Source organism: Panthera onca, chromosome A1, assembly GCF_046562875.1.
Source record: "Panthera onca isolate mPanOnc1 chromosome A1, mPanOnc1 haplotype 2, whole genome shotgun sequence".
NCBI lineage: Eukaryota > Metazoa > Chordata > Mammalia > Carnivora > Felidae > Panthera > Panthera onca.
Window position 1 is genome coordinate 236,467,129 of NC_138339.1, and position 22,352 is coordinate 236,489,480.

Consider the following 22,352-nt stretch of genomic DNA (forward strand, 5'->3'; position numbering starts at 1 on the left):
AGAGAGAGAGAGACAGAGGGTGAGCGGGAGATGGGGAGAGAGAGGGAGACACAGAATCGGAAGCAGGCTCCAGGCTCTGAACTGTCGGCACAGAGCCCGATGCAAGGCTCAAACCTACAGATCGTGAGACCATGACCTGAGCTGAAGTCGGACACCTGAGTCAGCAAGGTGTCTCCCAAAAACGTTATTTTAAAGTAAGTTCATCACATTTTTTTTTTTGCAAGAAAGCAGCAACATTATCAGTGTTATTCATATAAGCACTGAATGTCAATGTTAATGCGGAGTGAGGCCGATTTAATTTTCACTTTAGGAAGAAAAATCACTTTCTGAACAAGTCAGTGGACAAATAAATCAATAAACCTGATTCTCCTCTGTATTCCCTGAATGAGGTCTTTTTTTTTTTTTTTTTTTTTTTTTTTAATGAATGGCCTATTCCCTTTTCTAAGAAGCACTGGGCAAGCAGACTGTTGCTCTGTAGAATGCCTGTCACACACAGGGGTATCGGAAATTGTTTTTGATGGTTGTAATAATGAGCCATTATTTAGTACAAACTGCCTCCACCTTGACACGAGAGTGTCTACAATGATGTCCTGCAACTAACTGAATAAAATCAAAGCCTGAACCTCTTGAGCAGGCAGAAGGGGAGGATTCAAGGCAGAGTTCAGCACTAGAAAATGATCTGGGGCTAACGGCCTAATAATATCTTCCCGCCTCTCTTAACTCCCCTTGACTACCCATCTTAAGGGGTCTGATTTTATTTAAGAGAGGTACGAGACTCCATTCCACCACAAAGAGACTGCAATGGCTTTGCGAAAGAAATTCCACGACCTCCCTCCTAGACCAGTCATTCGAACGTTTAACAGCCCCAACTGAAAGAAAGGAAATTTTCCTTGCCATACCTGAACCTCAGAATCCAATGTGACCCATTTCCCCTTACTTTGTCTTTCAAGAAGACTTCAGGTACCGTCTTCAGGGTAAATAAGTCTTTTCACATTTGCAGGTGATGATCCTATCTCCAGATTTAATGAATTTCAATTCTTGTGAACATCTTATAGGTCCTTTGCGTCAAGTTTTCAAACATTAAAACTCTCCAACTGTCTTTAATCCTTTTTGGGACCAAGAAGGATATAAGTAACCGTATAAAAATAACAGCTCTTTTAAAAGTCAATTCTAGTGTCTTCACACACCATGGAAGTCACGAACTCCAATTAGAATCTGGTCTCGTCAGGGTCTAGGGTGTATTGTAGAGGCATCTGCCTATAAACCCAAGGGAGCACCACTGTCATTGGTTATAAGTTACGCTGTGATTTTATTGCTTCATCTGAATGTAGTAAAATAATTTTAGGGGCGCCTGGGTAGCTCAGTCTGTTAAGTGTCCGACTCTTGGTTTCGGCTCAGGTCATGATCTCAGAGTTCTGTGAATTCGAGCCCCTCCTGGGGTTCCTCCGTGCTGACAGTGCATGCAGAGGCTGCTTGGGATTCTCTGTCCCCTCCCCGACTCACGCTGTCTCTGTCTCAAAATAAATAAATCAACTTAAAAGAAGAAAATAATTGTAACCATCAGTACAAATGTCAAGACTCGGCAGCAATCTTTGCTTCTTAATTACATGCGACGTTGATAAAATACAATTTGAAGGAAAAATTGAAAAGATGGCTCTGGAAAAACAAAACAGTTTCAATACAATTTATAGCGATTCTTTCCCACATTCTTATGAAAGTAAAGACTTGACTTACCAAATAGGCCAGTAAAACCACAACGGTGCGGAATGCCCTCTCTTGTCCCAGGTGCGCTTTGAAAGTCATGGCTCCCTTTTGTTGAAGAGTTTTCTAAAAGACAAGAAGATCTAGTTAACCGGAATAACACTGGTCACCGTGTTCTTGTATTTACTCTAGAATGTTTACCGTTAATAGATATACTAGGTAATACTATTTATGTTTTAAAGGAAATCGCTCTGTAAAAGATACACAGACAAACAATAGGTAAGCCTTTAACAATTTCGGTTGGGAGAATGAAAGCTTTGTCCTTCTGAAATTGGTCCAAAATTCTTTCTGGCTCCGAATTCCTGGGCTATCCGTGACTTTATTTTCTTCTTTTTTTAAAAAAAGATCTTATTTTTTGAAGTAGTCTTTAGATCCAATGTGGGGTTCGCGTTTAAAACCCCAAGATCAAGAGCCGCGTGCTCTACTGACGGAGCCAACCGGGAGCCCCCACACATGCCTTTATTTTCTACCCAGGCCTCGACAGTGTCCAAACTACTCCACCCAGCAGAGAGGTATATCCAAACAGCGACTATATCAACCTCCATGGAGATGGGTTTGGTCAGTGCCAAGAGGGGAATAATAGCGGTAAAACAACAGTAAACATGTGCCAACCACTCTCCGCCAGGGACCGTCTCCAGCGCATTAGCTCGTTTACCTTCCGAAGTACTCCAGAAGGGAGATACCGTCATTATCCCCGCTTTAGGGATGGGGAAACTGAGGCTCAGAGAGGGCTGGATCACACCGCACTAGGCCACGCTGCCAGTAAGAGGCAGGGCAGGGTGCACACCCAGGTGGGTTGGCTCGCGTGTCCCTGCGTCACTATCCTCGGCGACACAGTCACGACGCTTGGACGGTGGGGCTTCAGCTCCACTAAGAGGCCGATACGGCCGATGTCTGGCATGCGTGAGTTCCTCCGCCAACAGTACAGTGAAGGTGATCTCCGGGCAGAAAAATAAGCATTTGTTTTAAAACACCTAAAAATCATTCACAAGTGATGAAATTGGAGGCAGTTGCCTTTCAACAAAAGGTAAACCAGACCTCTTCATCTTTGCGAGAAAGGACCTAAAATGTAGCAACAAACAGGGTTGCCTTTTTTACAGGTCCACACAACGTCAAGAGAAGAGATTTATGTTTTTTAAAAAAAAGAAGAAGTGAACATTCAGCTGGCAGCTCCATCCATCAGGTAGAGAAACAAGGGTTCAGTTTCCCTTCCAAGTGGAATCTTCTAAAACTAACAGACACCCAGAGCAGACAGTCAGGCCACTTAGAAAGAAATCAGAGCAGGGGCGCTTGGGCGGCTCACTCGGTGAAGCATCGACTTCAGCTCAGGTCACGATCTCACGGTCCGTGGGTTCGAGCCCCACGTCGGGCTCTGTGCTGACCGCTCGGAGCCTGGAACCTGCTTTGGATTCTGTGTCTCCCTCTCGCTCTACCCCTCCCATGCTTGCACTCTGTCTCTGTCTCTCTCTCTCTCTCAAAAATGAACATCAATTAAAAAAAAGAAACAGACAAACAAACCAGGGCAGAGAACCAGAACTGTGGGCCAAAGACCTCAAGAAAGACAGTAACGATAACAACAAAGGAAGTGGAGCGGGGCCGGGCGGGTGGTTGTGTCACTGCTGGCCAAGCAGCCAGCCAGGGGTGAGCCTGAACAAGCCGGGACAGCAACAACCCACAAGGTCACTCCAGTCGCCTGAGTAGGTCCAAGTATCGGGGCAATAAGGAATCATTTACACGTTTGCTGAATGAATGACCCATTCTGAGCGAATTCCAAGTGTTGTGGGGTGTTTTTGTTTGTTTGTTCGCTTTTGCTTTTCTAGCTTTTTGGTCACATCTTTTTTCCTCCTTGCATATCTCAGAATGACCCAGCAATTACCCAACCATGCGGCTTCCTGCTTGTGCAGACACAGGATTGGGATGAGATAAACTCACATTCCCTAAAAAGTATGCTTCAGGTTATCTCTTTTTCGACATGGTCCTGATTGTTAAAAATGTGCTAATTTTTAAAAGTAGTAGCATAAAATCCATATGGATTTAGCTAATATGGAAAAGAGGGTATAAATACCCGTGCATTTACACAAAACATGAGAAAAAGGAGATTGACAGAGTCAGAGTACAGCACAATCAGGCAACTGGTCTGGACAGATCGCTATACTGGGATACCGTACCCACTGCTGGGGACGGAACACAAATACTTAGCATCTTCCGGCCGCGGCCATCACTACCATGCACACCAAGTGAGAAGTCATGGCAATATGATTCAGAAGATACACCTGTTTTATGTACAAAAATAAATGAGCCGGGGGCGCCCGGGTGGCTCTGTCGGTTAAGCGTCCGACTTCAGCTCAGGTCATGACCTCGCGGTTCTTGAGTTCGAGCCCCGCGTGGGGCTCTGTGCTGGCAGCTCGGAGCCTGGAGCCGGCTTCGGATTCTGTGTCTCCCTCTCTCTCTCTGCCCCTCCCCCACACATGCGCGTGCGCGCGCGCGCTCTCTCTCTCTCTCTCTCTCTCTCATAAATAAATAAACTTAAAAAAAGTTTAAAAAAATAATAAAGGAGCCAGGATACCATCAACGGTTAGGTTCCTTCATATCGTGGCATCCTGGCTGAACGTTTTCCCGTTTCCTAAAACTTCTTTGTAGTGTAAGTATTTCATTGTTCATGAAGTAAATGAAAAAAATACATGTATAATGTTCTTCAGGCAAAAAGATAAACTGCAGAGTCCTGCTTGAAAAGTCTACAAATGAAAAGAAGTGATGAGATAAAAATCACATAAACACTATTAAGGAAAAAGCAAAATTAAATACAGTACTATGATTTGTGCCTCAGAAAGACAGATTTTTTTTTTTTTTTTAGATTTTTTTAAGGTAGAAACTGAATGGAACTATAGCCTATGTGCTGACTTGTGTTATTCTCCCAACACATATGCTAAATTGAATAGCTTGAGTGGGTTTACATTTGCAAATTATCCTTTAAACTCCTCAGCCTGGACCTAGGCCCTTACAGTCTCACCTGCCGGCCTGCCCGCCTGGTCACTGCTCTCATGCCCCTCTGGCTGTGCCACAGCCCAACAGCCATGCTCTTCCTGAACGCCCATGGTCTTCCCCTGTTGCACAGACTGTAACTTTGGTCTTGAGAGACGTCCCCCCTCAATCCCTCCGAGAACCAGGTCAACTGTCGCCCTGCTGAGATGCTGTCCACGAGCAAGCACACTGAAGAGATCTGCTCCCTGTGGCCCTAGAGGCCTTTCTTGCCTCCATGCACAGTACCGATCGTATGGCCTAGCAGTTATGCTTATTTTCGCTCACCAGATTGTATGTTCCTTGAAAATAGGGAGCACGCATCATTACTCTCTGTATTTCCGGTGCCTAGAATACTGCCTGGCACACACAGGCACACAAATGTTTGCTGGATTAAATGCGTGGAGAAGCACAAAACGATGAATGTGTTGTGGAAAACAGGTGAGAGTTGGTTGCACATATTCTGGGGTGAACGAGAATAAACATTCCATCTCAGATATATCTTATTACTATGTCATAATATCTATGGGGTATTAAGTGCGTTGGACAAGAAGGCAGGACTGAAGGAGGATTTTTCTCTCTAAAAATCCTAATTCACTTTAAAAAATGTGAGCAGTTTTTTTTTTTTTTTTTTTCCCTAGGTTTCCAGGAGCTAGAGATTGAAATGTGCTGTTGGACTATGTCACTTCTCTTTTCTGTGACTTCTCTCTTAGCTTGGCTTTTTTATACCAAGGGGCTGGGAAATAATTTTGACTGGGTCGACTGTTCTGACAGCAGTTGGGATGATCTAAAATCCAGGTTCAAACAGTTTTCTGCACGTAAGCCCGACACGGGTAAAAACACCCTGGTCTGAGGGGAAACTGTCAAGGGAAAATGGCAACCAGAACGCGTGGGTTTTCAGTCCCGTTTCTTAGCGATGTCACTTTGAAACTACATAGCCATAAAGACAGAACCTATCTCACAGGGGAGTTGTGGGGATTACCTGAGATGATGTTTATAAAGCGCTTAGCCCAGCACCTAAAACAGAACAGACGCTTAACGGATGACTGGGGCTGATGTCATTACTACCGCAGTTGTTCCTGCCAAGGTCACTCATTAGCGTGTGAACTTGGACAAGTTACTCAATCCGAGTCTCAGTTTCCTCATCTCTACATAGGGCACAGTGACAACACCTCCTGAACTTCCTGGGAGTTTAACAGCACTTAAAAAGCACTTCCGGGGAAAGTTCATTGACACAAACTTTCTAGTAAGTGCTGCATCGGTGTTAGCGATGATTACTGTTGTCGATGACGTTATTATTGGAGGCCATATGATCCAATACGTGTGACAGTTCTTGAAGACCGTAACCTGGTAGACAGGCAGGAGACATTATTCAGATGGCCACAGTCCGGTGGCTGGTGATGCTTTAGATCTCTAGACCCACGGGTCTGCACAAAACATTCAAACACTAAGAATCAATTCAAAGTCTGCACTAAGCACTTATATGTTGAGGGTTGCGGTAAGGCTTTACGAAACGTGTAATTTTTTCCCTTACTCCCACACTGTAAAATAGATATTTATTCCCACCCGAGATGAGAGAAGACCAGGGGTCAAGGACACGTGATAGGAAGGTGAAAACCGAATCGAGTTCACGCCTGGTAACTCCAAAGCGAGGCTCGCGGCCACCCTGCCAGGTCCACTCAGGGTTGGATCATCATACGCCGTGGCACCCAATGGTCATTTGGCACAGTAGGAGTGCGTGAGCAAAACTGATCAACAAAAGCAAAACTATATACCCAAATAACACATGTAACGATGTACTCATTTATTCAGCACGCTTTGATTAAACGGTTATTAGGTGCTTGAAAGGAGGCAGTATCAGGTTGGGGCAGGACAGTACAAAGGTGCACTTTGAGGAAGCTCATAGCTTAGCAGGGGCGGGGACGTCTCCTAAGCACCCTTTAGTCTAGCCTGGCAAAGGGCTGTTTGGAAACAAACAATTTAGCTGGTAGGGTGTTGTAAGTGTGACTCTGCACTTCCCGGGATAAAGTGAAATACTTTGTGAGATGCTTCGGCGTTCATAAAAAGAAGGAAAACATAACGAAATAACAAGTGTTCAAAGAATGATATTTAAAATAAAAACAAGGCAATAAAAAGGTATTTACTGAAACGGCTTTTAGCTTCTGAGCATTCGGGGTCTGGCCCAGACAGAAAACGACTTCAGTGTTCTGCTTATTTGGAGATGACTTATCAGCCACGAGACATACAAATTACCGGGATCATGGGTTTTCACAGTTTGCCGAAACGGTCCAGACCAGATAGCGCCTACTAACCACCAAGCCACCATTCTCGCAAAACGTGTGCAGAGAAACTGGCTGTCGCTAAGCGATGAGGAAAAGCCTAATGATGCCTGGTTTACTGTATTCGAGGCGTCTGGCCCTTCTGCCCCACCGGCTGCATCAACAGCACCCAACAGAGCGGCAGCGCTGGGAGACCCGGGCAAGCGGAACAGAAGGCACAGGCGCCTCAGGGGCAGAGCTGGCAGACGTCGTGCTCGGCGGCACAGAAGGGGCTGCTTATCCAGTCAAGCTGCTCGGGCTGTTCCTTCGAACGAAGGGTAACTCACACGATATGTCCTAGCTGGCCAGCCGCTAACGGGGGCAGCTCCAGGGGGCGCGGCAACGCACAGGCCCTCTGCTTCCTTGTCCAGATCACGGAAACCTACGCTGCTGTGTCCTCAGGCCAAGAAACCAGGCCCCCAGCAGCCGTTCACAGGAGCCCGCTAGAGAGGAGCAGTTATGGGCGCCACCTCCCATCGGCCGGCCAGACCACCGGATCCCAAACCACGGCAGCCGTCTCCACCTGCAGCTGGCTCCGTGACCGCCCCTCTTTTGTCTTGGGTCCTTCCTACGTGTCCCGTGACTCTATCTGCCACGCCTGGCCCACAATCTGTCAAAGTTCTTCTGGGCTCTCCCTGAATCTGGAATGACACCTCTCCTTCGTGCTTCCCTGGCACCGCCCCTGCACCCTGGGTTCCTCTCCGCCCCGCAGCATAATTACCCGGTTAGTCCACTCTCTCTGCAGCCCGATGCTACTGCATCTGGCCAGCAGCATTATTTTGTACGGTCACAGTTCTTATTTTGTTTTTTTAATGTTTACTTATTTTTTGAGAGACAGAGAGAGACAGAGTGTGAGCAGGGGAGGGGCAGAGAGAGAGACACACACACACAGAATCCCAAGCAGGCTCCAGGCTCCGAGCTGTCAGCACAGAGCCCAACGCGGGGCTCGAACCCACCAGCTGTGAGATCATGACCCGAGCCAAAGTCAGACCCTTAACTGACTGAGCCATCCAGGCGCCCCTAATTTTTTAAAATAAGTTTCCAATATCAAAAATAAAGAATTCTCTTGAAAAACCAGAAAATCTGGCAACCATGAGTCCCACATCAAGGCAGCACGAGCTAGAGCTGAGCTATCAGTTGTCCCTCACGCAGAACATATACGTCCTAGCGCCCCAGTCTCCACCACTCCCTAATGCACACGGAGAACCCTCCCTTCACTTCAGCACCAACCAACCCATTTGAGTTTACCACCAATTATGGTTGGAGGACTTAATGGCAAGATTAGCTGATTTCACTGTAGAACTCTAACCCAAAATATGTGCCCAGTACACACTGAGTGAATGGAGAAATTCACTAATTAGCTATAACCTCTTAGCTCTTATGATTGGTAGAAGGACTAAAACAATAGGTGTTGAAAATATGTGCAGCTGTAACTTGAGATCGAAATATAAATTGCTTTGGTAGAACACGATTCAGTTCAGGACCCCACTTCTTGAATATCGTGCTATCATATTAACAAAGATCACTAACGAAGAATCTGGTATTTATTTTTCTAATGTTAGCAATCCATTAACTCTGAGAATGACCTTTATTTTTTGTCTTACGAATGACCAGAATGCACGCGTTTCAGAGTAATTCGAATAACCTGGATATTTTTTCCAGAATAAATTAATTCTAGTTTTTTATCCTTTTACGGTTATTTGATTTATTATCCAACATACAGTGCCCGCAATAGGTAACAGTTTTCATCTCATAAAACTGTATTACCATTATGTAATAAGGCTACATTCAACTCATACGTTTTTCCAGTATGCAATAAACTGAAATATTTTTTTAAAAAATCAACATTAAAGTAAACTGGCAGGCTTACAATTTATAAAAATCAGCTTTGAAATAAAGCCAGTGCTATGCATACGGCCTTTTTAATGGTGGACCATAACCATAAATGGCTTAGAAATAAGGTCAGTCCCAGATGCCGAGAGAATAAAAACTAGTTAGCAATGTAGGGTACGGCTATTTCCAAGCAGAACAGTGACCCCGGCCTCTGGCCTCCTCCCACCTTAGCCCTCCATTGCCTGACGTTCTGAAAACCATTCTTCCTACATCATACGGTGGGCAGCCTCTTTGTAGCCTAGGAAGCCTCACCAAGGCATGCGGTAATAAGGATATACATATTGTTGTTGGCTGGGAAATGAGAAAGATTTCCCTTTTTCAGATCATGAAATAGTTTCTACTAAAAACTCCACAAGCTTCACAACGTTCTGTTGCCAAACACAATACCTTCAATTCCCCCAAAGTTCAAAAACATTAGGGGCCACTCACTGTCAAGGCTTCTACAATAATTTTTTTTTTTTTTTTTTTTAAGAACTTAACCCAGGACAGGGTTTTTGAAGATGAATTCTTTTGGTTTCTCTGAGTTGTGGACTCTCTCATCTTTGCCTTAGGAAAATCACGGTCAGGGTTCTCGAGAAATGTGGCATACTGTAACTAGGGCACCTCCCCCCACCTCACTGCAATTCATAAATGTTTTTCTGTCTCAAAATGCAAATAGAACAACGGTAGCATGAAGGAGTGTGGGGGCCTCAAAGGCCGACACGGCGTATCTTCAGAGAACTGTGCACAGCCATTTCTAAAACACAGCTGTTTCAATTTTTATTTTAGAAGTCTGGATCGGTTCCAAAGCTTCTCTTTGAAACATTCGAAGGGTTCTTTTCCAGTATAAATGGCGTCCATTCTTTTAGATCTCCTCGTGTTAAACCTATCCAAGCCCACTGAAGAGTGGCTCCACAATATTTAATCTCCAGATACACAAGTTCCTTTGTTTTACCTAATTGCTGATGGGTGCCTGTTCTCTTTGTAAAGCCCAGGTTTTAAAACTTCAGTTTGAAAGGTACATATTCTGTGATGTGTGGACTAAAAGATAGCCCGATACTGTTTAAACATCTTACTTTTAAATGTAAACATTTTAGGTGGATGAAATACAATGAATGAACTCACTGCTCAACGTAAATCACGAAAAGAAACTGTGTTCACACTGCTTTACTGTTGTTTCTTCAGTTAGAAAGTTACTCTAAAAAGGCTACGAACGTTTCATAATAATCAGCTGCCATGAGACAAATGTACTTCACTGTTGAACCGCTCCTGGCTCTTATCACATAAGCAGCTGTCTATTTATTTGGAGTGTACATTTATTCAAGGTGGGTATTCTTATTCAACCTGTCATCAACAGAGATAGGGTATGTTGGCCTTTCCCCGAATTTTAAATGCTTGACTTTAAATATTGACTCGGCAGATTTGAAAGGACTTGCTTTCTTCATATGTTCACGGTGCCTGCAGTTTTTTGTGTTTTACTAATTTCTGAGTGATGGAAGTGATCACAGGGGATTGGGCTAAGCTTGGAGATTTAAATACACGACAAAGGAGAATCAAATTCTCTTCATGGGTGTTAGCTGAATATTTCACTTATGTTTCGAAAATTCCCAACATGCCCTCGATTCACGCATTGAGAGCTGTAACTAGTAAATTAAATTAACATATCAAGGACAACATGTGACCCTTACATGTCTCCATTTTTCCATTCATATGTTGTGTGCAGGTAGGTACAAATGAAATCCAGTGATTACCTGAAGTAAAGACATTTCATTTCCTTTTCTTTTCTTTTAAAAAGCTTATATGAGGAGTGTTCCTTACTCAATTTTCCGGATAGGAAAGGTACTTTAAGACTACAATTTCAAGTGCATAAACGTCTTCACATGTCCTTAACTTCAAATTCAAGACGCAGCCTAGTCCAAAGACACTCTCGTCAAGGATGGTAACTTCCATCAATGTCCCAGAAAATACTAACACAATGTCTCAAAGTCAGCACTTACTGTGGAAAAAAATTCTCAAGTCAATAAAGTCACGTGGCCTTGGTAATAGGGTAGATGTTATGGCATTTCATAGATCAAAAAATAAAGAACTCACAGAGCTATGCATTGATGTCAAGGTGTTATTTTCGCAATGAAATGCATTTCTAGGTTTTGTATTATTTTCAGGACAACTCGATAAATATCACCCAAGATAAATTCTTTTTAAGCACCCACATCTCTGTGAATGATGATTAATGCCCAACACGTTCTTCTTCCACAGTGGGACTCCATTCTCACCCCCTTCAAGTTGCCAATCTTTAAATTAGAGACTAAGCGGCACTTTGCAATAAAATATTTGCAAACTACATGAAAGCAGCACTGGCAAAAACGCCCGAGGTGAAACTGCACAACAGAAAACATACTGAGCAAATCCTGAACTAATGCAACATAATCCTCCCTTTTGCAGAGCAGTACCGGATCATGAAATAACAGCATATTAAAATCTTCCGTTTGCATAAGTCATGTTTAACAATAACTGTTTCCTGTTTATGCGAAGAAACTGTCTTCTAGTAAAGGAAAACCGTCAATGGAGTAGAAAACTACACCTGCATAAATATTTTGAGTTATTTCGGCTCAAGAAATACGGCACGTATTATGGTCGTGTTTGCAGATCGAGTCCTTTGATGAAAATGCAAAAAAAAAAAAAAAAAAGACTCACATGGATTCCTCACATGTCCGATGAACAGTTTGCTACCATCAAAACGGATCACTGAACGCCGAGCCTCCCAAACTTCATCTTCGAGAGTTGATCAGTAAGTTTCTCTGGGACGCAACCCAGACGAGGGCCGCGAGCACTGACCTTCCTCCCTCGTCTACGACCTGCTCTGCCCATCACCGTCCTGACAGACGGTCCGCGGTCTGCGAGATTCCGCTTCCACGGAATTTGTTTACGGAGGGCTCGTAAGGGCCGTGAGTGTCCTCTGCCCCGCCCCACGGCGGCGGGGCGGGCAGCCCAGGCCTGCGCCCGCTTCCCCCGAGCAGCGCCGCGTCCACGCAGGGGCGCCGCGTCCACGCAGGGGCGCCGCGTCCACGCAGGGGCGCCCGGGGCACACGCTGCAGCGCCACCTTTCCGGGCCCGGCTTCAGCCTCCCGCAGGTTCATCTACACGCGCGCACACGTCTGCCTCACAAGCCGTTTCCCGTTTCCAAGATCCCGGGATGTTAAGACCCAGTCCCGCCGCTCCCACCGCCGGCGGAGACCCGGAGGCGTTCGCTTTCCCGCGTCCCCCTCGCGGCCGCGACCAAAGCTCCAGCATCTGCAGAGCGTCCTCCCTCCTCCCCTGGCTGTCACCCCGCCCGGGGGTCACCTTCGCCCGGCTCGGTCCGCCCGCTCCCCTCCGCTGCGCCGGAGCAGCCCTCGCCGGCGACCCTCGCCTCAGGCGGCTGCCTCCCCCCCGGCTGCCGAGCCTCGGGGACCCACCCGGGGCGGGGGCGGGGGACCTCCGCGCGGCCCCCGGCGGAGCCGGGTACCTACCTTCCCAGTGACCCGGGAGGCTTCGCCGGCCGCCGCTCCCCGTCGCGCCCTGCAGGTCCAGGCGGGCTTGCAGCCAAAGGGGCGCGCGGAAAGGGCCGGGTGCAGGGTACCCGGCGCGCAGGCGGGTCTGGGGGGGGGGGGGGTCCTCTTCGCGCGCGAGCCGGACGCTTCCCTGCGCCGCGGGCTGCGCGCTCTCCGGTAGCCGGGCAACGGCAGCCGCCTCCCGGGCCCCGCCCACCCAGGGCCGGCCCCGCCCACCCAGGGCCGGCCCCGCCCACCCAGGGCCGGCCCCGCCCACCCAGGGCCGGCCCCGCCCACCCAGGGCCCCTCCCGTCCCCTCGCCCCGCCTCCGGCGCTGGGCCGCCCCAGCTGTGCTCAACCCCGGCTCCCCTCCCACTGCAGAGCCGAGGTCAGAGGCGCAGAAGGCTTGACCCCTGAGGCTGCGGGAGCTGGCGGATCCGCCCCGCAGGCTAACTGGGGCCGGGGGTGGGGGAGGTCGGGGGAGAGCGGGGCACCGAGACCGGCAAAAGCTTGGCTGTGTGAGGGGAACTGCCTTTGGCGAAGGGAGAGAGCCGCCGTTTGTACTCTGGACGTATTTTCTCAGGACCTTTGTGCCTTTCCCTTGCCTGGTCGCATTCTACCCAGCACCTGCTTCTGCGTAGCAGGAAAGAACCGCCCTCCCCCCCCCCCCCCCCGAAAACGATGTGGCACGTTTGCTCTGGTCGATCAAAATCATGATGACCTGGCTCGTCAATAATCGTCTCATTCATTCATTGATGCATTTTTCCAGCAGACACTCACCCAAGGCGCCCCCTCCCCCACCTTGGCCAGAAACCTCTAAGGATCAGTTAACAAGGTGAATCCTTGTGTATACGCTTGGGTCCCCCTCCTCCACGCCAGCACTAGCCCAATCCAGCCAGCACTAGCCCAATCCAACCGTTAAGGTCGCTCCTTAACCTGGAAGCCGCTGGCCATGTGGGGGAGCACAGAGAGCTGGCTCCACGCCTTAACAAAGTATTTTGTGGAAGGTGTTGAAACTTCTGCACTTTATGCACTTATCAAACGGAGCTAACGGTGCCCGGTTTGCAAATTTGTTGGAAGGAGTAAAAGAATCAGGTACCTAAAAAGTACTTTTTCAGCAGTAGAATGCCATAGAAATGTAAGCAGCTATTGTTTCATCTGTCCAGCGGGTAAATAAAAGGGGAAATTTCCTTCAAACACAAGATACATTCATGACTTTGGTAAAAAGAGGCATCCACCGCTTGTCTGTTGGTTTTGTTTTCCTGACACAACAACACCACTCTTTGGATGGAACCATAGCCTGTGTTTCTTTACGATACCTTAAAGCCCATAGTAGCCCCTCGATAAATGTTTGTTGATGAATAAATGAATGAGTTGTTCTAGTTAATTTCTGATAGTACGTCTTGAGACCTTGAGCACACCATAGTGCTAGGCCAGGTGCTTGTGAAAAGTACATTCAAAAGCATTCCCAAGGGTCACACCTCAAGATGACCTACTTCAAATCTAACCCAGTCTGAATACAGACCCCAACATCGACTTTGTAAATAACTTACAAATGATATGCACCATCATATTTGAACCTCACGGCAAGACTTCCATCCTTAGATGGAGAGGTGGTTTCACACCATCCACAGTGAGTTCAATTTGCTCTTGGATGAAAGGGGGGGGGGGTAGGCTTTGCAGCGACTTTTCAATCCATTCAGTCCTTCCAGCACAAACCACTCTCTGTGAGAGGAGTTCTGATAAGTGCAGCTTTCTGCATCTTCCTAAACGTCCCCGGGCTCCGGCAGCCCTAGCCTAGCATCATGTGCTGCTGCTCAGGGAAGTTTCACGCAGAGGAGTCTGCCGTATTTATCGGGAGATAGGAAGAGAGCCTCGCAGCCCATCTGTGCCGTGGCCTGGCACAACTACACGACTGCACTCCTGTGCGTGTTATACCGAAGTCGCCTGTTTGATTGCGCTCCTTTCCCTACCTGGACTTCAATCACCGGAGGGCACGTGTTACTTCCTTAACGTCCCCGGGTCTGGCACCTAGAGCACTCAGCGTCTTGGTGAAGCTGAATTGTTGCCTCTTCCTTTGTGAGGTCTCACACAGTCACCCTTTCTTCCTCTAAAAAGAGGAAGGGAAAACCCTTTGTCCCACTAACTCCACCAAGGTACAGGCCCTCCCCACCTTGCCCCGGGACATTGCCGCAGTCAACCTTTCTCTCCGCTGGTCTGTCCAGCGAGCGGTCTGCTTCCTCCCGCCTTTCATCACTGGCAGCGTCTAATTAAAAGGTTTACGAGAGCCTCCTCATTGTTAAGACCGGCTTTCTGGCTCCTTAAATTAGCATTCAAAGATTGCCGTGTTTGGGGCTCTGCCCACATTTTCAGCCTTATCTTTCTCTCCTCTAGACCACACACTTTCTGTTCTGGCCAAACTGGTCGGCTCGCTTGCCTCAAATGTGCCCCGAACTTCCCCTTCTCTTCCTCTTAATACTCACGGATTCCCCTTTACTGCTCTGACTCCTCACTTACTTACACCTGACTTCTATTTCAGAACCAGCTGGAAAGCCACAGCTCTCCCGAGTCTATCCAAGATTCGTGGGCTTCCTACAATGATAGCACTTGCATCCAAGTGGGACTGACTTAGCTTTCTGCCTTAAGGAGTTAAAAATGCTTACAGAGAAGGGGTGTATTTTGTTCAAACTTGTATCTCTGATAATATCAAACATCCAAGCAAATGTTCAATAAATGTTTTCTCAGTGGAATTTAATCTGCCAACTTGAGAACTACCTCTGTGACTTCAGCTAAAAGCTCTTTTGTTCTCTGGCCTCCTTTTGTACTTAGAGACAGTAAGACATTATTTAGCCCATTCGTTCTTGCATCATTTTATGTGTGTATGATTGATCTGCCCGGTTAGCCTATTAGTTCACTATAGAGAGAGACATTATTTTTGACATGCATCGGCCTTGGCATCAGATTATCTGGTCTTGGATGCCAATTTGCCATCCACTATTGCATATCCTGGGAAAAGGAGCTTAGCCTCCTTAAATTTCCTTTTTTTTTTTTTCTCATCTGTAAAATTTGTCTCATCGTTGGTTGCTCAATAAAACAAGGCATTTAAAGCACTCAGCTCCATGCCTGGCACAGAGTAAATGCTCACTAAATGGCAGCCATTATTACGATGGCAGGATATCTATTGTAGGGCATCCAAAGCCTAGCAGCAGTAAATAAATGGTAATTGAAATGATATTTGACAGTGGGGGCAAAGAGCACTGGAATTCTGCACTCTAGCTATTGCACACATCTTATCCTTAAAGAAGAGGCTGGTTGGGGCGCCTGGGTGGCTCAGTCGGTTAAGCGTCCGACTTCGGCTCAGGTCACAATCTCACGGTCCGTGAGTTGGAGCCCCGCATCAGGCTCTGAGCTGATGGTTCAGAGCCTGGAGCCTGCTTCCGATTCTGTGTCTCCCTCTCTCTCTGCCCCTCCCCCGTTCATGTTTTGTCTCTCTCTGTCTCAAAAATAAATAAATGTTAAAAAAAAAAAAAAGAGGCTGGTTAAGTTCAGTAAATACTGCCCACTTTACCATCCTCATTCAGATGCTGGAAGACAAGAGGCTGTTCCCCCCCCACCCCACTTAAACTAGTGAAGTAACAAACTTAAAAAAAAAAAAATTAGTTTTAGTGACCAGCCAGCTCACTAAAAGCAAAGTTCAAGGAAAATTGTTTGACTTCCTAGTAATTTCTAGCGTAAACCACTAGTCCTTGGGAAAAGGCAACAGAATGCAGGCCACATGAAGGTACTGAATTTTGTCTGTCAGTGGAATTTAATTTACAGTGCCTGGCACATAGTAGGTACTCATTAACATTTGTTGAATGAGTTAACAAGTGGGAGTGATGATCTCAAAGATGAATAAAGTTTGTCAAATATAGTTAAGAAAATGAGGGAAAAAATAACCAAGATGCAGCTACTTAAGTAATTCGCAACACCCATTGCCGCCAATCCTGGATGATCAGTGCCGGGTTGGGGCCAGACATGCTGTGACTTGCTCAAGGTCACACACCAAGTTCATAATAAAGCCGGAGTCAGAACCCAGGCCCCCTGAGTCTTAACATAATGTTCACCATACCACTACATAAGCCAATATACGTGCAAAGGCCAACGAGGTTATTTAGAGCAAAGCTGTTATGAGTGAATAGCAGTTGCAGTGATCTTTGTGAATTTACGACATCCGCCATTGGCTAGACTTGTCATGTGTTTAATGAGAAAAGAAATGGCCCCGGACTCTCCTCCTCTCTTTCCTGATAAATGTGGCAGGCTCCTCCGCATGTGGCTGAATGAAAGACCGGGCTTCCTGGGAACAGCCCAAGAATGGGGACATTTAGCAGGATGCAGAAAGCTGTACTTATCAGTACGCCTCTCGCAGAGGGTGGTTTATGGTGGAAGGAATGGTTTGATAAAGTTGCTGGAAAGCCCCACCTGCCCATCTCCGCTCTCCCTCCCTCTTTTCATCAAAGAGCAAACTGAACTCACCCTGGATGCTGTGAAACCACCTGTCAGTCTAAGGATGGGAGACTTGGTAACTTCTCAGTGGTGATTCCAGCCAGTGGGTGGGTTTGAGGAACAATTCAGGGGCCAACGCTGAATGGCGAGGGACAGTAGAGGGGAAATTAAGCACCGCCACCGGGGAGCCTCCCCTGCCCTCCTTTTCAGGGCCAGTTTTCTAAATTGGGCTGACAAAATGATAAAGCATCATCCTCTCAAGGGGGCACCAAATTATTAATTTTTCCGGGGCGACTTGGACTGTCTCTGCCATCACAGAGAAGAGAGTCTGACCAAGCCGGTGGCAGATGTCTGAGTTCTGTCTAGTGAAGCAGAGGAAGAATGGTTTATGTCTTGACATCCTTTATAGCTATAGATTCTAGGCTAACTGATGGAAAGCTCTATCAAAAATTTCTAATAGCTCTTATAAATCAAAAGAGGGGCGCCTGGGTGGCTCAGTTGGTTGAGCGTCCGACTTCGGCTCAGGTCATGATCTCACGGTCTGTGAGTTCAAGCCCCACGTCGGGCTCTGTGCTGACAGCTCAGAGCCTGGAGCCTGCTTCCGATTCTGTGTCTCCCTCTCTCTCTTCCCCTCCCCTGCTCATGCTCTGTCTCTCTCTGTCTCCAAAATAAATAAAAACATTTAAAAATAAAATAAAATAAAATATATCAAAAGAAAGTAAACTACAGAACCTGTTTTTTGGGCAAAATCAAGTTGGCTCTGTATAATTCTTGTGATGGAAACAATTAACGGTCTAGTCCTAGAACAAAAGAACCCAAGGTCTGAAATCAGATACACTCAAGTGCTGCCACTTAATTAGCCTTGTGATCTCGCACATGTTGTCTATGAGTCTCTCTGAGACTCACTTTCCTCATCTGTACCATGAAGGAGACAATTATAAAATTAAATGAGAGAGTGAAAAACATTGTGAGAGTGCCTGGCACACAAGTCCTCAATACGTATCAGTGAAATAATTAATAATTAGTGAATTAAGAAATATTAGTGACTGTTATGGAATAATAATCTGCAAAGCTTTATATGAAAACTTTAGGAGGATGAGAAGACTTGGGGATGGTATTTGGCCTTAAGAGCAGTATCTACGTTCAAGCTTTATAGTCAATCAATAAGTTGAATTTATTCGCAAGAAATGTTTTTTTCTCAAGGGAAAAAAGGAACAGAAAAAATTAAAGGAAACTTGTTCAAGGATTCTTAATGTAATCAAATGTGGCATGGAACACAGATCATGTACAAGCCATATGAAATTTGCAAAGTAAAATCTCACAAAAATCCCACCGGGAATCTCCCTCAACGAATAACGACATTTCATTCACTATTAAACTTTTCAGGGACATCTTCTCAGAAAATATGAATTCCTGGAAAACACATAAAGATTTATTTATATGATGCCCCACTTGTATATGCACACATACACAGGCCGACTCACACAAATATATAGAATTGCACATTGAGCCGAGACTTCGACTTTTGGTAAAAATTATTTTAGGGGCACCTGGGGGCCTTAGGAGGTTACATGTCTGACTCTTGATCTCGCTCAGGTCGTGATCTCACGGTGGTGAGATTGAGCCCTGTGTCAGGCTCTTTGCTGGGCATGGAGATTCTCTCTCTTAAGATTCTCTCTCTCCCTGTCCCTCTGCCCCTCCCCTGCCTGCGTGTGCTTGCTCTCTCTCTCTCTCTCTCTCTCTCTCAAAAAAAAAAAAAAAAAATCATCTTAAACATTATGGTCCAGCATGTGTTCAGACTGCTTAGAGATACAGAAGCAAAAGGAACAGGTAGAACATAACCAGACTAATCCAGCTAACTGACATCTATTGAGGAAACAAAAATATATACTCCATTAGGAAGTGGCTATCTTACTCTTTATCTTTCAGACTAACATTGTTCTCTGTTCAGCTACATAGTGCATTTAATTTGTTGTGCAGTTGTTAGAAAATAGACGATGCGTGGTGAAATAGAGAGAACACTGGATTAGGACTTGAAAAACCAGCCATGTGACCTTGGTTAGGAGAGTCAAGTTAACTTTTCTCTAATCTCAGTCTGCTCATCTGCAAAATGGCTATAAAAATTCCACCGGCTTATTTCACAACGAGATAGTCAACTCCCTCATTTAACACAGGAGAAAAACAAGTAGTGAAGTGACTCTCTTAAGGTCACATAGCGAATCAGGACTAGAAAAGTCTTTTGAAGACTTGGTCCTTCTACAGTAACAACGCTGCCATTGAAGCAATAGATAGGAGAGTGCTTTGAAAAAAACGCAATACAAGGGTGTCCTTCATGGAAGTATTATGGATCAGGGCTACTTAAGTCACCACTGAGATCATCATGTGGCAATTAATTAAGAAATGCCTTTCGACGTCATACCTGTACCTCAGCAATAGCCATCTTCCTTTTAAAATCAAACACAATCTGCTTCATTTCTCAACCAGGACCCAAGAAGTAAACAATTAACTGAATTAATTCAGAAACTGAAGTGGATTTTCAAGGACTTGACTTGCCCAAGCTAGTTTTCTACAAAGCCGAAATTAATCAGATAATTGCTGATTCTCCCTTTTGTTTAGTGCTGAGGAGTGTTTGTATCTGTTAAAATGAGCCTGGTAGCAGAAGAAGCAATCATTTAAGAAATTTTATAAATCCCAAATGTAAACTAAATGATCAAGTTCCTCGGCGTGTTATTTCTTCAGGCATCTTCTCCACTGGTTACTTTAAAAGCTTAATTTTCTTTATTGGAATGTGAACATGAATACTGCTTTTGTGATTTAAAGAGGATTTTTTTCAGCAAACAATTGAAAGAATCGACCTAAACTGATACCCCAGGATATTTTGAACTGGCTTTGTTACACTGTCAGTAGAACAAAAATTTAAATGCCTCTCCTGGCGTCGTGACTAAAAAACAACAGTTCAGTCTCTTAGATTAAATTCTTACCGACACATCTCTAAAATATAGTCAGCTTAGTATGGTTTTAAATAATATCCTCTTAACAGTGATCACAGTTTTAAAATTAAACAAACAGTGCTAATTACCCTCCTTCTAATATCTGGAGGAAAGTTTAGAAAGTAATTAAATTAATTGGCTCTGAAAAATTAATTACATATGAAATGAGGCTCATTAGACCTTTCCTGTTTCATCAGAATTTCAAACTAAAGGATAACTAATCTTATCACTTATAATTTCTTTGTGGTTCAGCTAGCATAAAATATGCCATTGTGATGATAATTATTTTACCCAAATAAAGACTAGAACACTAAAGTGAACTAATGTGAACACAGACTCTTTTGCACTGTATTAAAATCTTGCCTCTCCATGTAAAGAGTTCTCTGTATGTGTGCTAGTTGTGCGTGTGTGTGTGTGTGTGTGTGTGTGATCACTGAACTGACAAAAAACAACAGTTAACTTTCAAATTTGGCACCCACTGCAAGATATATTTTGGTTTTGCCAAGTGGAGTATAAACCCAAGTGAGAATTTGACTAAAACCTGTGTGGAGCATGGCAACTGTTGATTACTCAGATAGTTTTCATAAACAGTTGGCAACTTTTAACTGGCAACAGCTGTCACTATAAATTTAAAGTAAATGTTAATTTAGGAATACCAACGGCGGGAATGTTTCTGTAAACAAGGCTTGTGCTATTTCCAAAGGTTACAGAAAATCACTAGAGAATTTTTTTAACAAAACTTGGCACAACTTTACCCTCTCTGGTTTAAACATCCTTCGGTTTTACACCTAAAAGCCTTTAATCGTACTTGAATGCCTTTTCAGTGATTCCCTTGAGGATGCAAGCTGCATAAGGAAATGTAGTTGATGGGTTTACGTCTGGGAGGTGAGAGAATAAATAAACTAAGGAACAGTATTGCCGAAGGTGCACTATACTCTTTTATGTAAGAAAATAAGGAAAGCCTTGGGGCGTCTAGGAAAGTTCTCCGGCCTGTTTACTAAATAAAGTAACCTGTAAACACTCAACGCAATTACAGCTTACAGATCTCAGGCTCTGAAGGCGGGTTGTATGCTAAAGTTAGCGCTCTGTTTTCTCCTGTTTGAACCACTCATTTCCAAGTGCAGTTTGCATGACCCATTGCCAACCCTTTTGTATCACCTCTAAAAACGGCATGGAGAATCATAGTTACTCTGATACACCCAGGAAACACAATGTGGTATTCAAGCAGAGAAATGCCCGCTTTTAATTGACTGAAGCCGTCGTTTCCTCAGAGCACACAGGAAAAGTGAAGTGAAAGCTACGACAAAACATAAAATTTGTACCTGCAAACGTGCTGAACTCTTTCCAGGACTCACCCTTTCGGCAACTCAGTTTCTCCGCGGCAGCGTTTCTGTGCCAAGTGCTGCTACCTTCCCAAAAATGTATGTCAGCACAAGCCCGGACGAAACTTCAAATCCAGGAAAATAAAATTAACCATGCAGATCAAAGGCAGACGAGCAGGGAGATGAAATGCCGTAATCTGATCGGCGATCAGTTGCAGAACTTCAAAGGCAGGGCTAAGTTTATATATATGCATGGATATCGAGAAAGTTCCCTTTCCGCAGGTAGTTGCCCTCCCCTCCTCGTCCACAAATTCTTTTGTTTAACACGGATCACGTTGTTTTCCTCTCTTTCTCTCTCTCTTTTTTTCCCCCCTTCCCCTTTGCAACCAGGCGATACCCGTGGCTCTCCCAAGCTTGAGCTGAGTGGCTGGATCCGTAGCCTTTTCGGTTCCCAAGCCGTGTTGCGGATTGTGTGTTGGAGGCTTTGCCTAGTGCCAGCGGGTTCTGCTTGATCCCTTTCATCTCGCTGAACTGCAGATCCCATGACATCATTCAGCGCCGTGGGACTGGCAGGAGAGCTATAATTCAGCCTGTGGGGGAGCAGAGCTCCGGAGCAGCCAGAGTCTGCCTGATTTCCAATCACGTTAGGCTAGTGTGCCTCACGCAGCACAGTTTCTGTTATCTGTTTCCCAGTTGGAAAGGACAGCGATCGCGGGAGTGTGATAAGATCCCTGATCCATCTGGGTTCCAAAGGACTGCATTTAATTGCCTCTTCGTTGATAAGAATCACAATTTTTTCACAAAGCCTGGGTGTCAAATATTCAGAGTAGTTAAATAGCACTCTAAGACCATTGCAGACAACACCCAGGGGCTCTGCTGCAAGGAGAGGGGAACATTTTAAAAATGTCGTCTTTGTCTGAAGCGTGACCCATCTTTAAGGACTTAAAGCAAACTGTCTTTTCCTGGAAACTTAAATTAGTAGAGGTCGAACACCAGCGAAACAGTGGTGTTTCAATTAAAGTAATTACTCCGCGGATAACCAGCAATTAATCACTG

At 45.4% G+C, this 22,352-nt stretch overlaps 1 protein-coding gene across 7 annotated transcripts in view; it reads right to left on the reverse strand.

Annotated features, from left to right (window-relative positions):
* Window positions 1-21,830, reverse strand: part of TNFRSF19 (TNF receptor superfamily member 19) — a 90,702-nt gene extending 68,872 nt beyond the window's left edge. For 3 of the 7 annotated variants that reach the window (XM_060637528.3, XM_060637523.3, XM_060637527.3), the window contains exons 1-2: window positions 12,479-12,702; window positions 1,735-1,827 (exon numbers count right to left, since the gene is read on the reverse strand). In XM_060637528.3, coding sequence (XP_060493511.2) covers window positions 1,735-1,803 — 69 coding nt within the window. In that variant the 5' untranslated portion in view covers window positions 1,804-1,827; window positions 12,479-12,702. Of the gene's footprint in view, window positions 1-1,734; window positions 1,828-11,663; window positions 12,147-12,478; window positions 12,703-21,296 lie in introns of those variants that run through there. The other 4 variants (XM_060637526.3, XM_060637525.3, XM_060637524.3 and 1 more) reach the window with 4 other exon arrangements.
* Window positions 21,831-22,352: the final 522 nt, after the last annotated feature.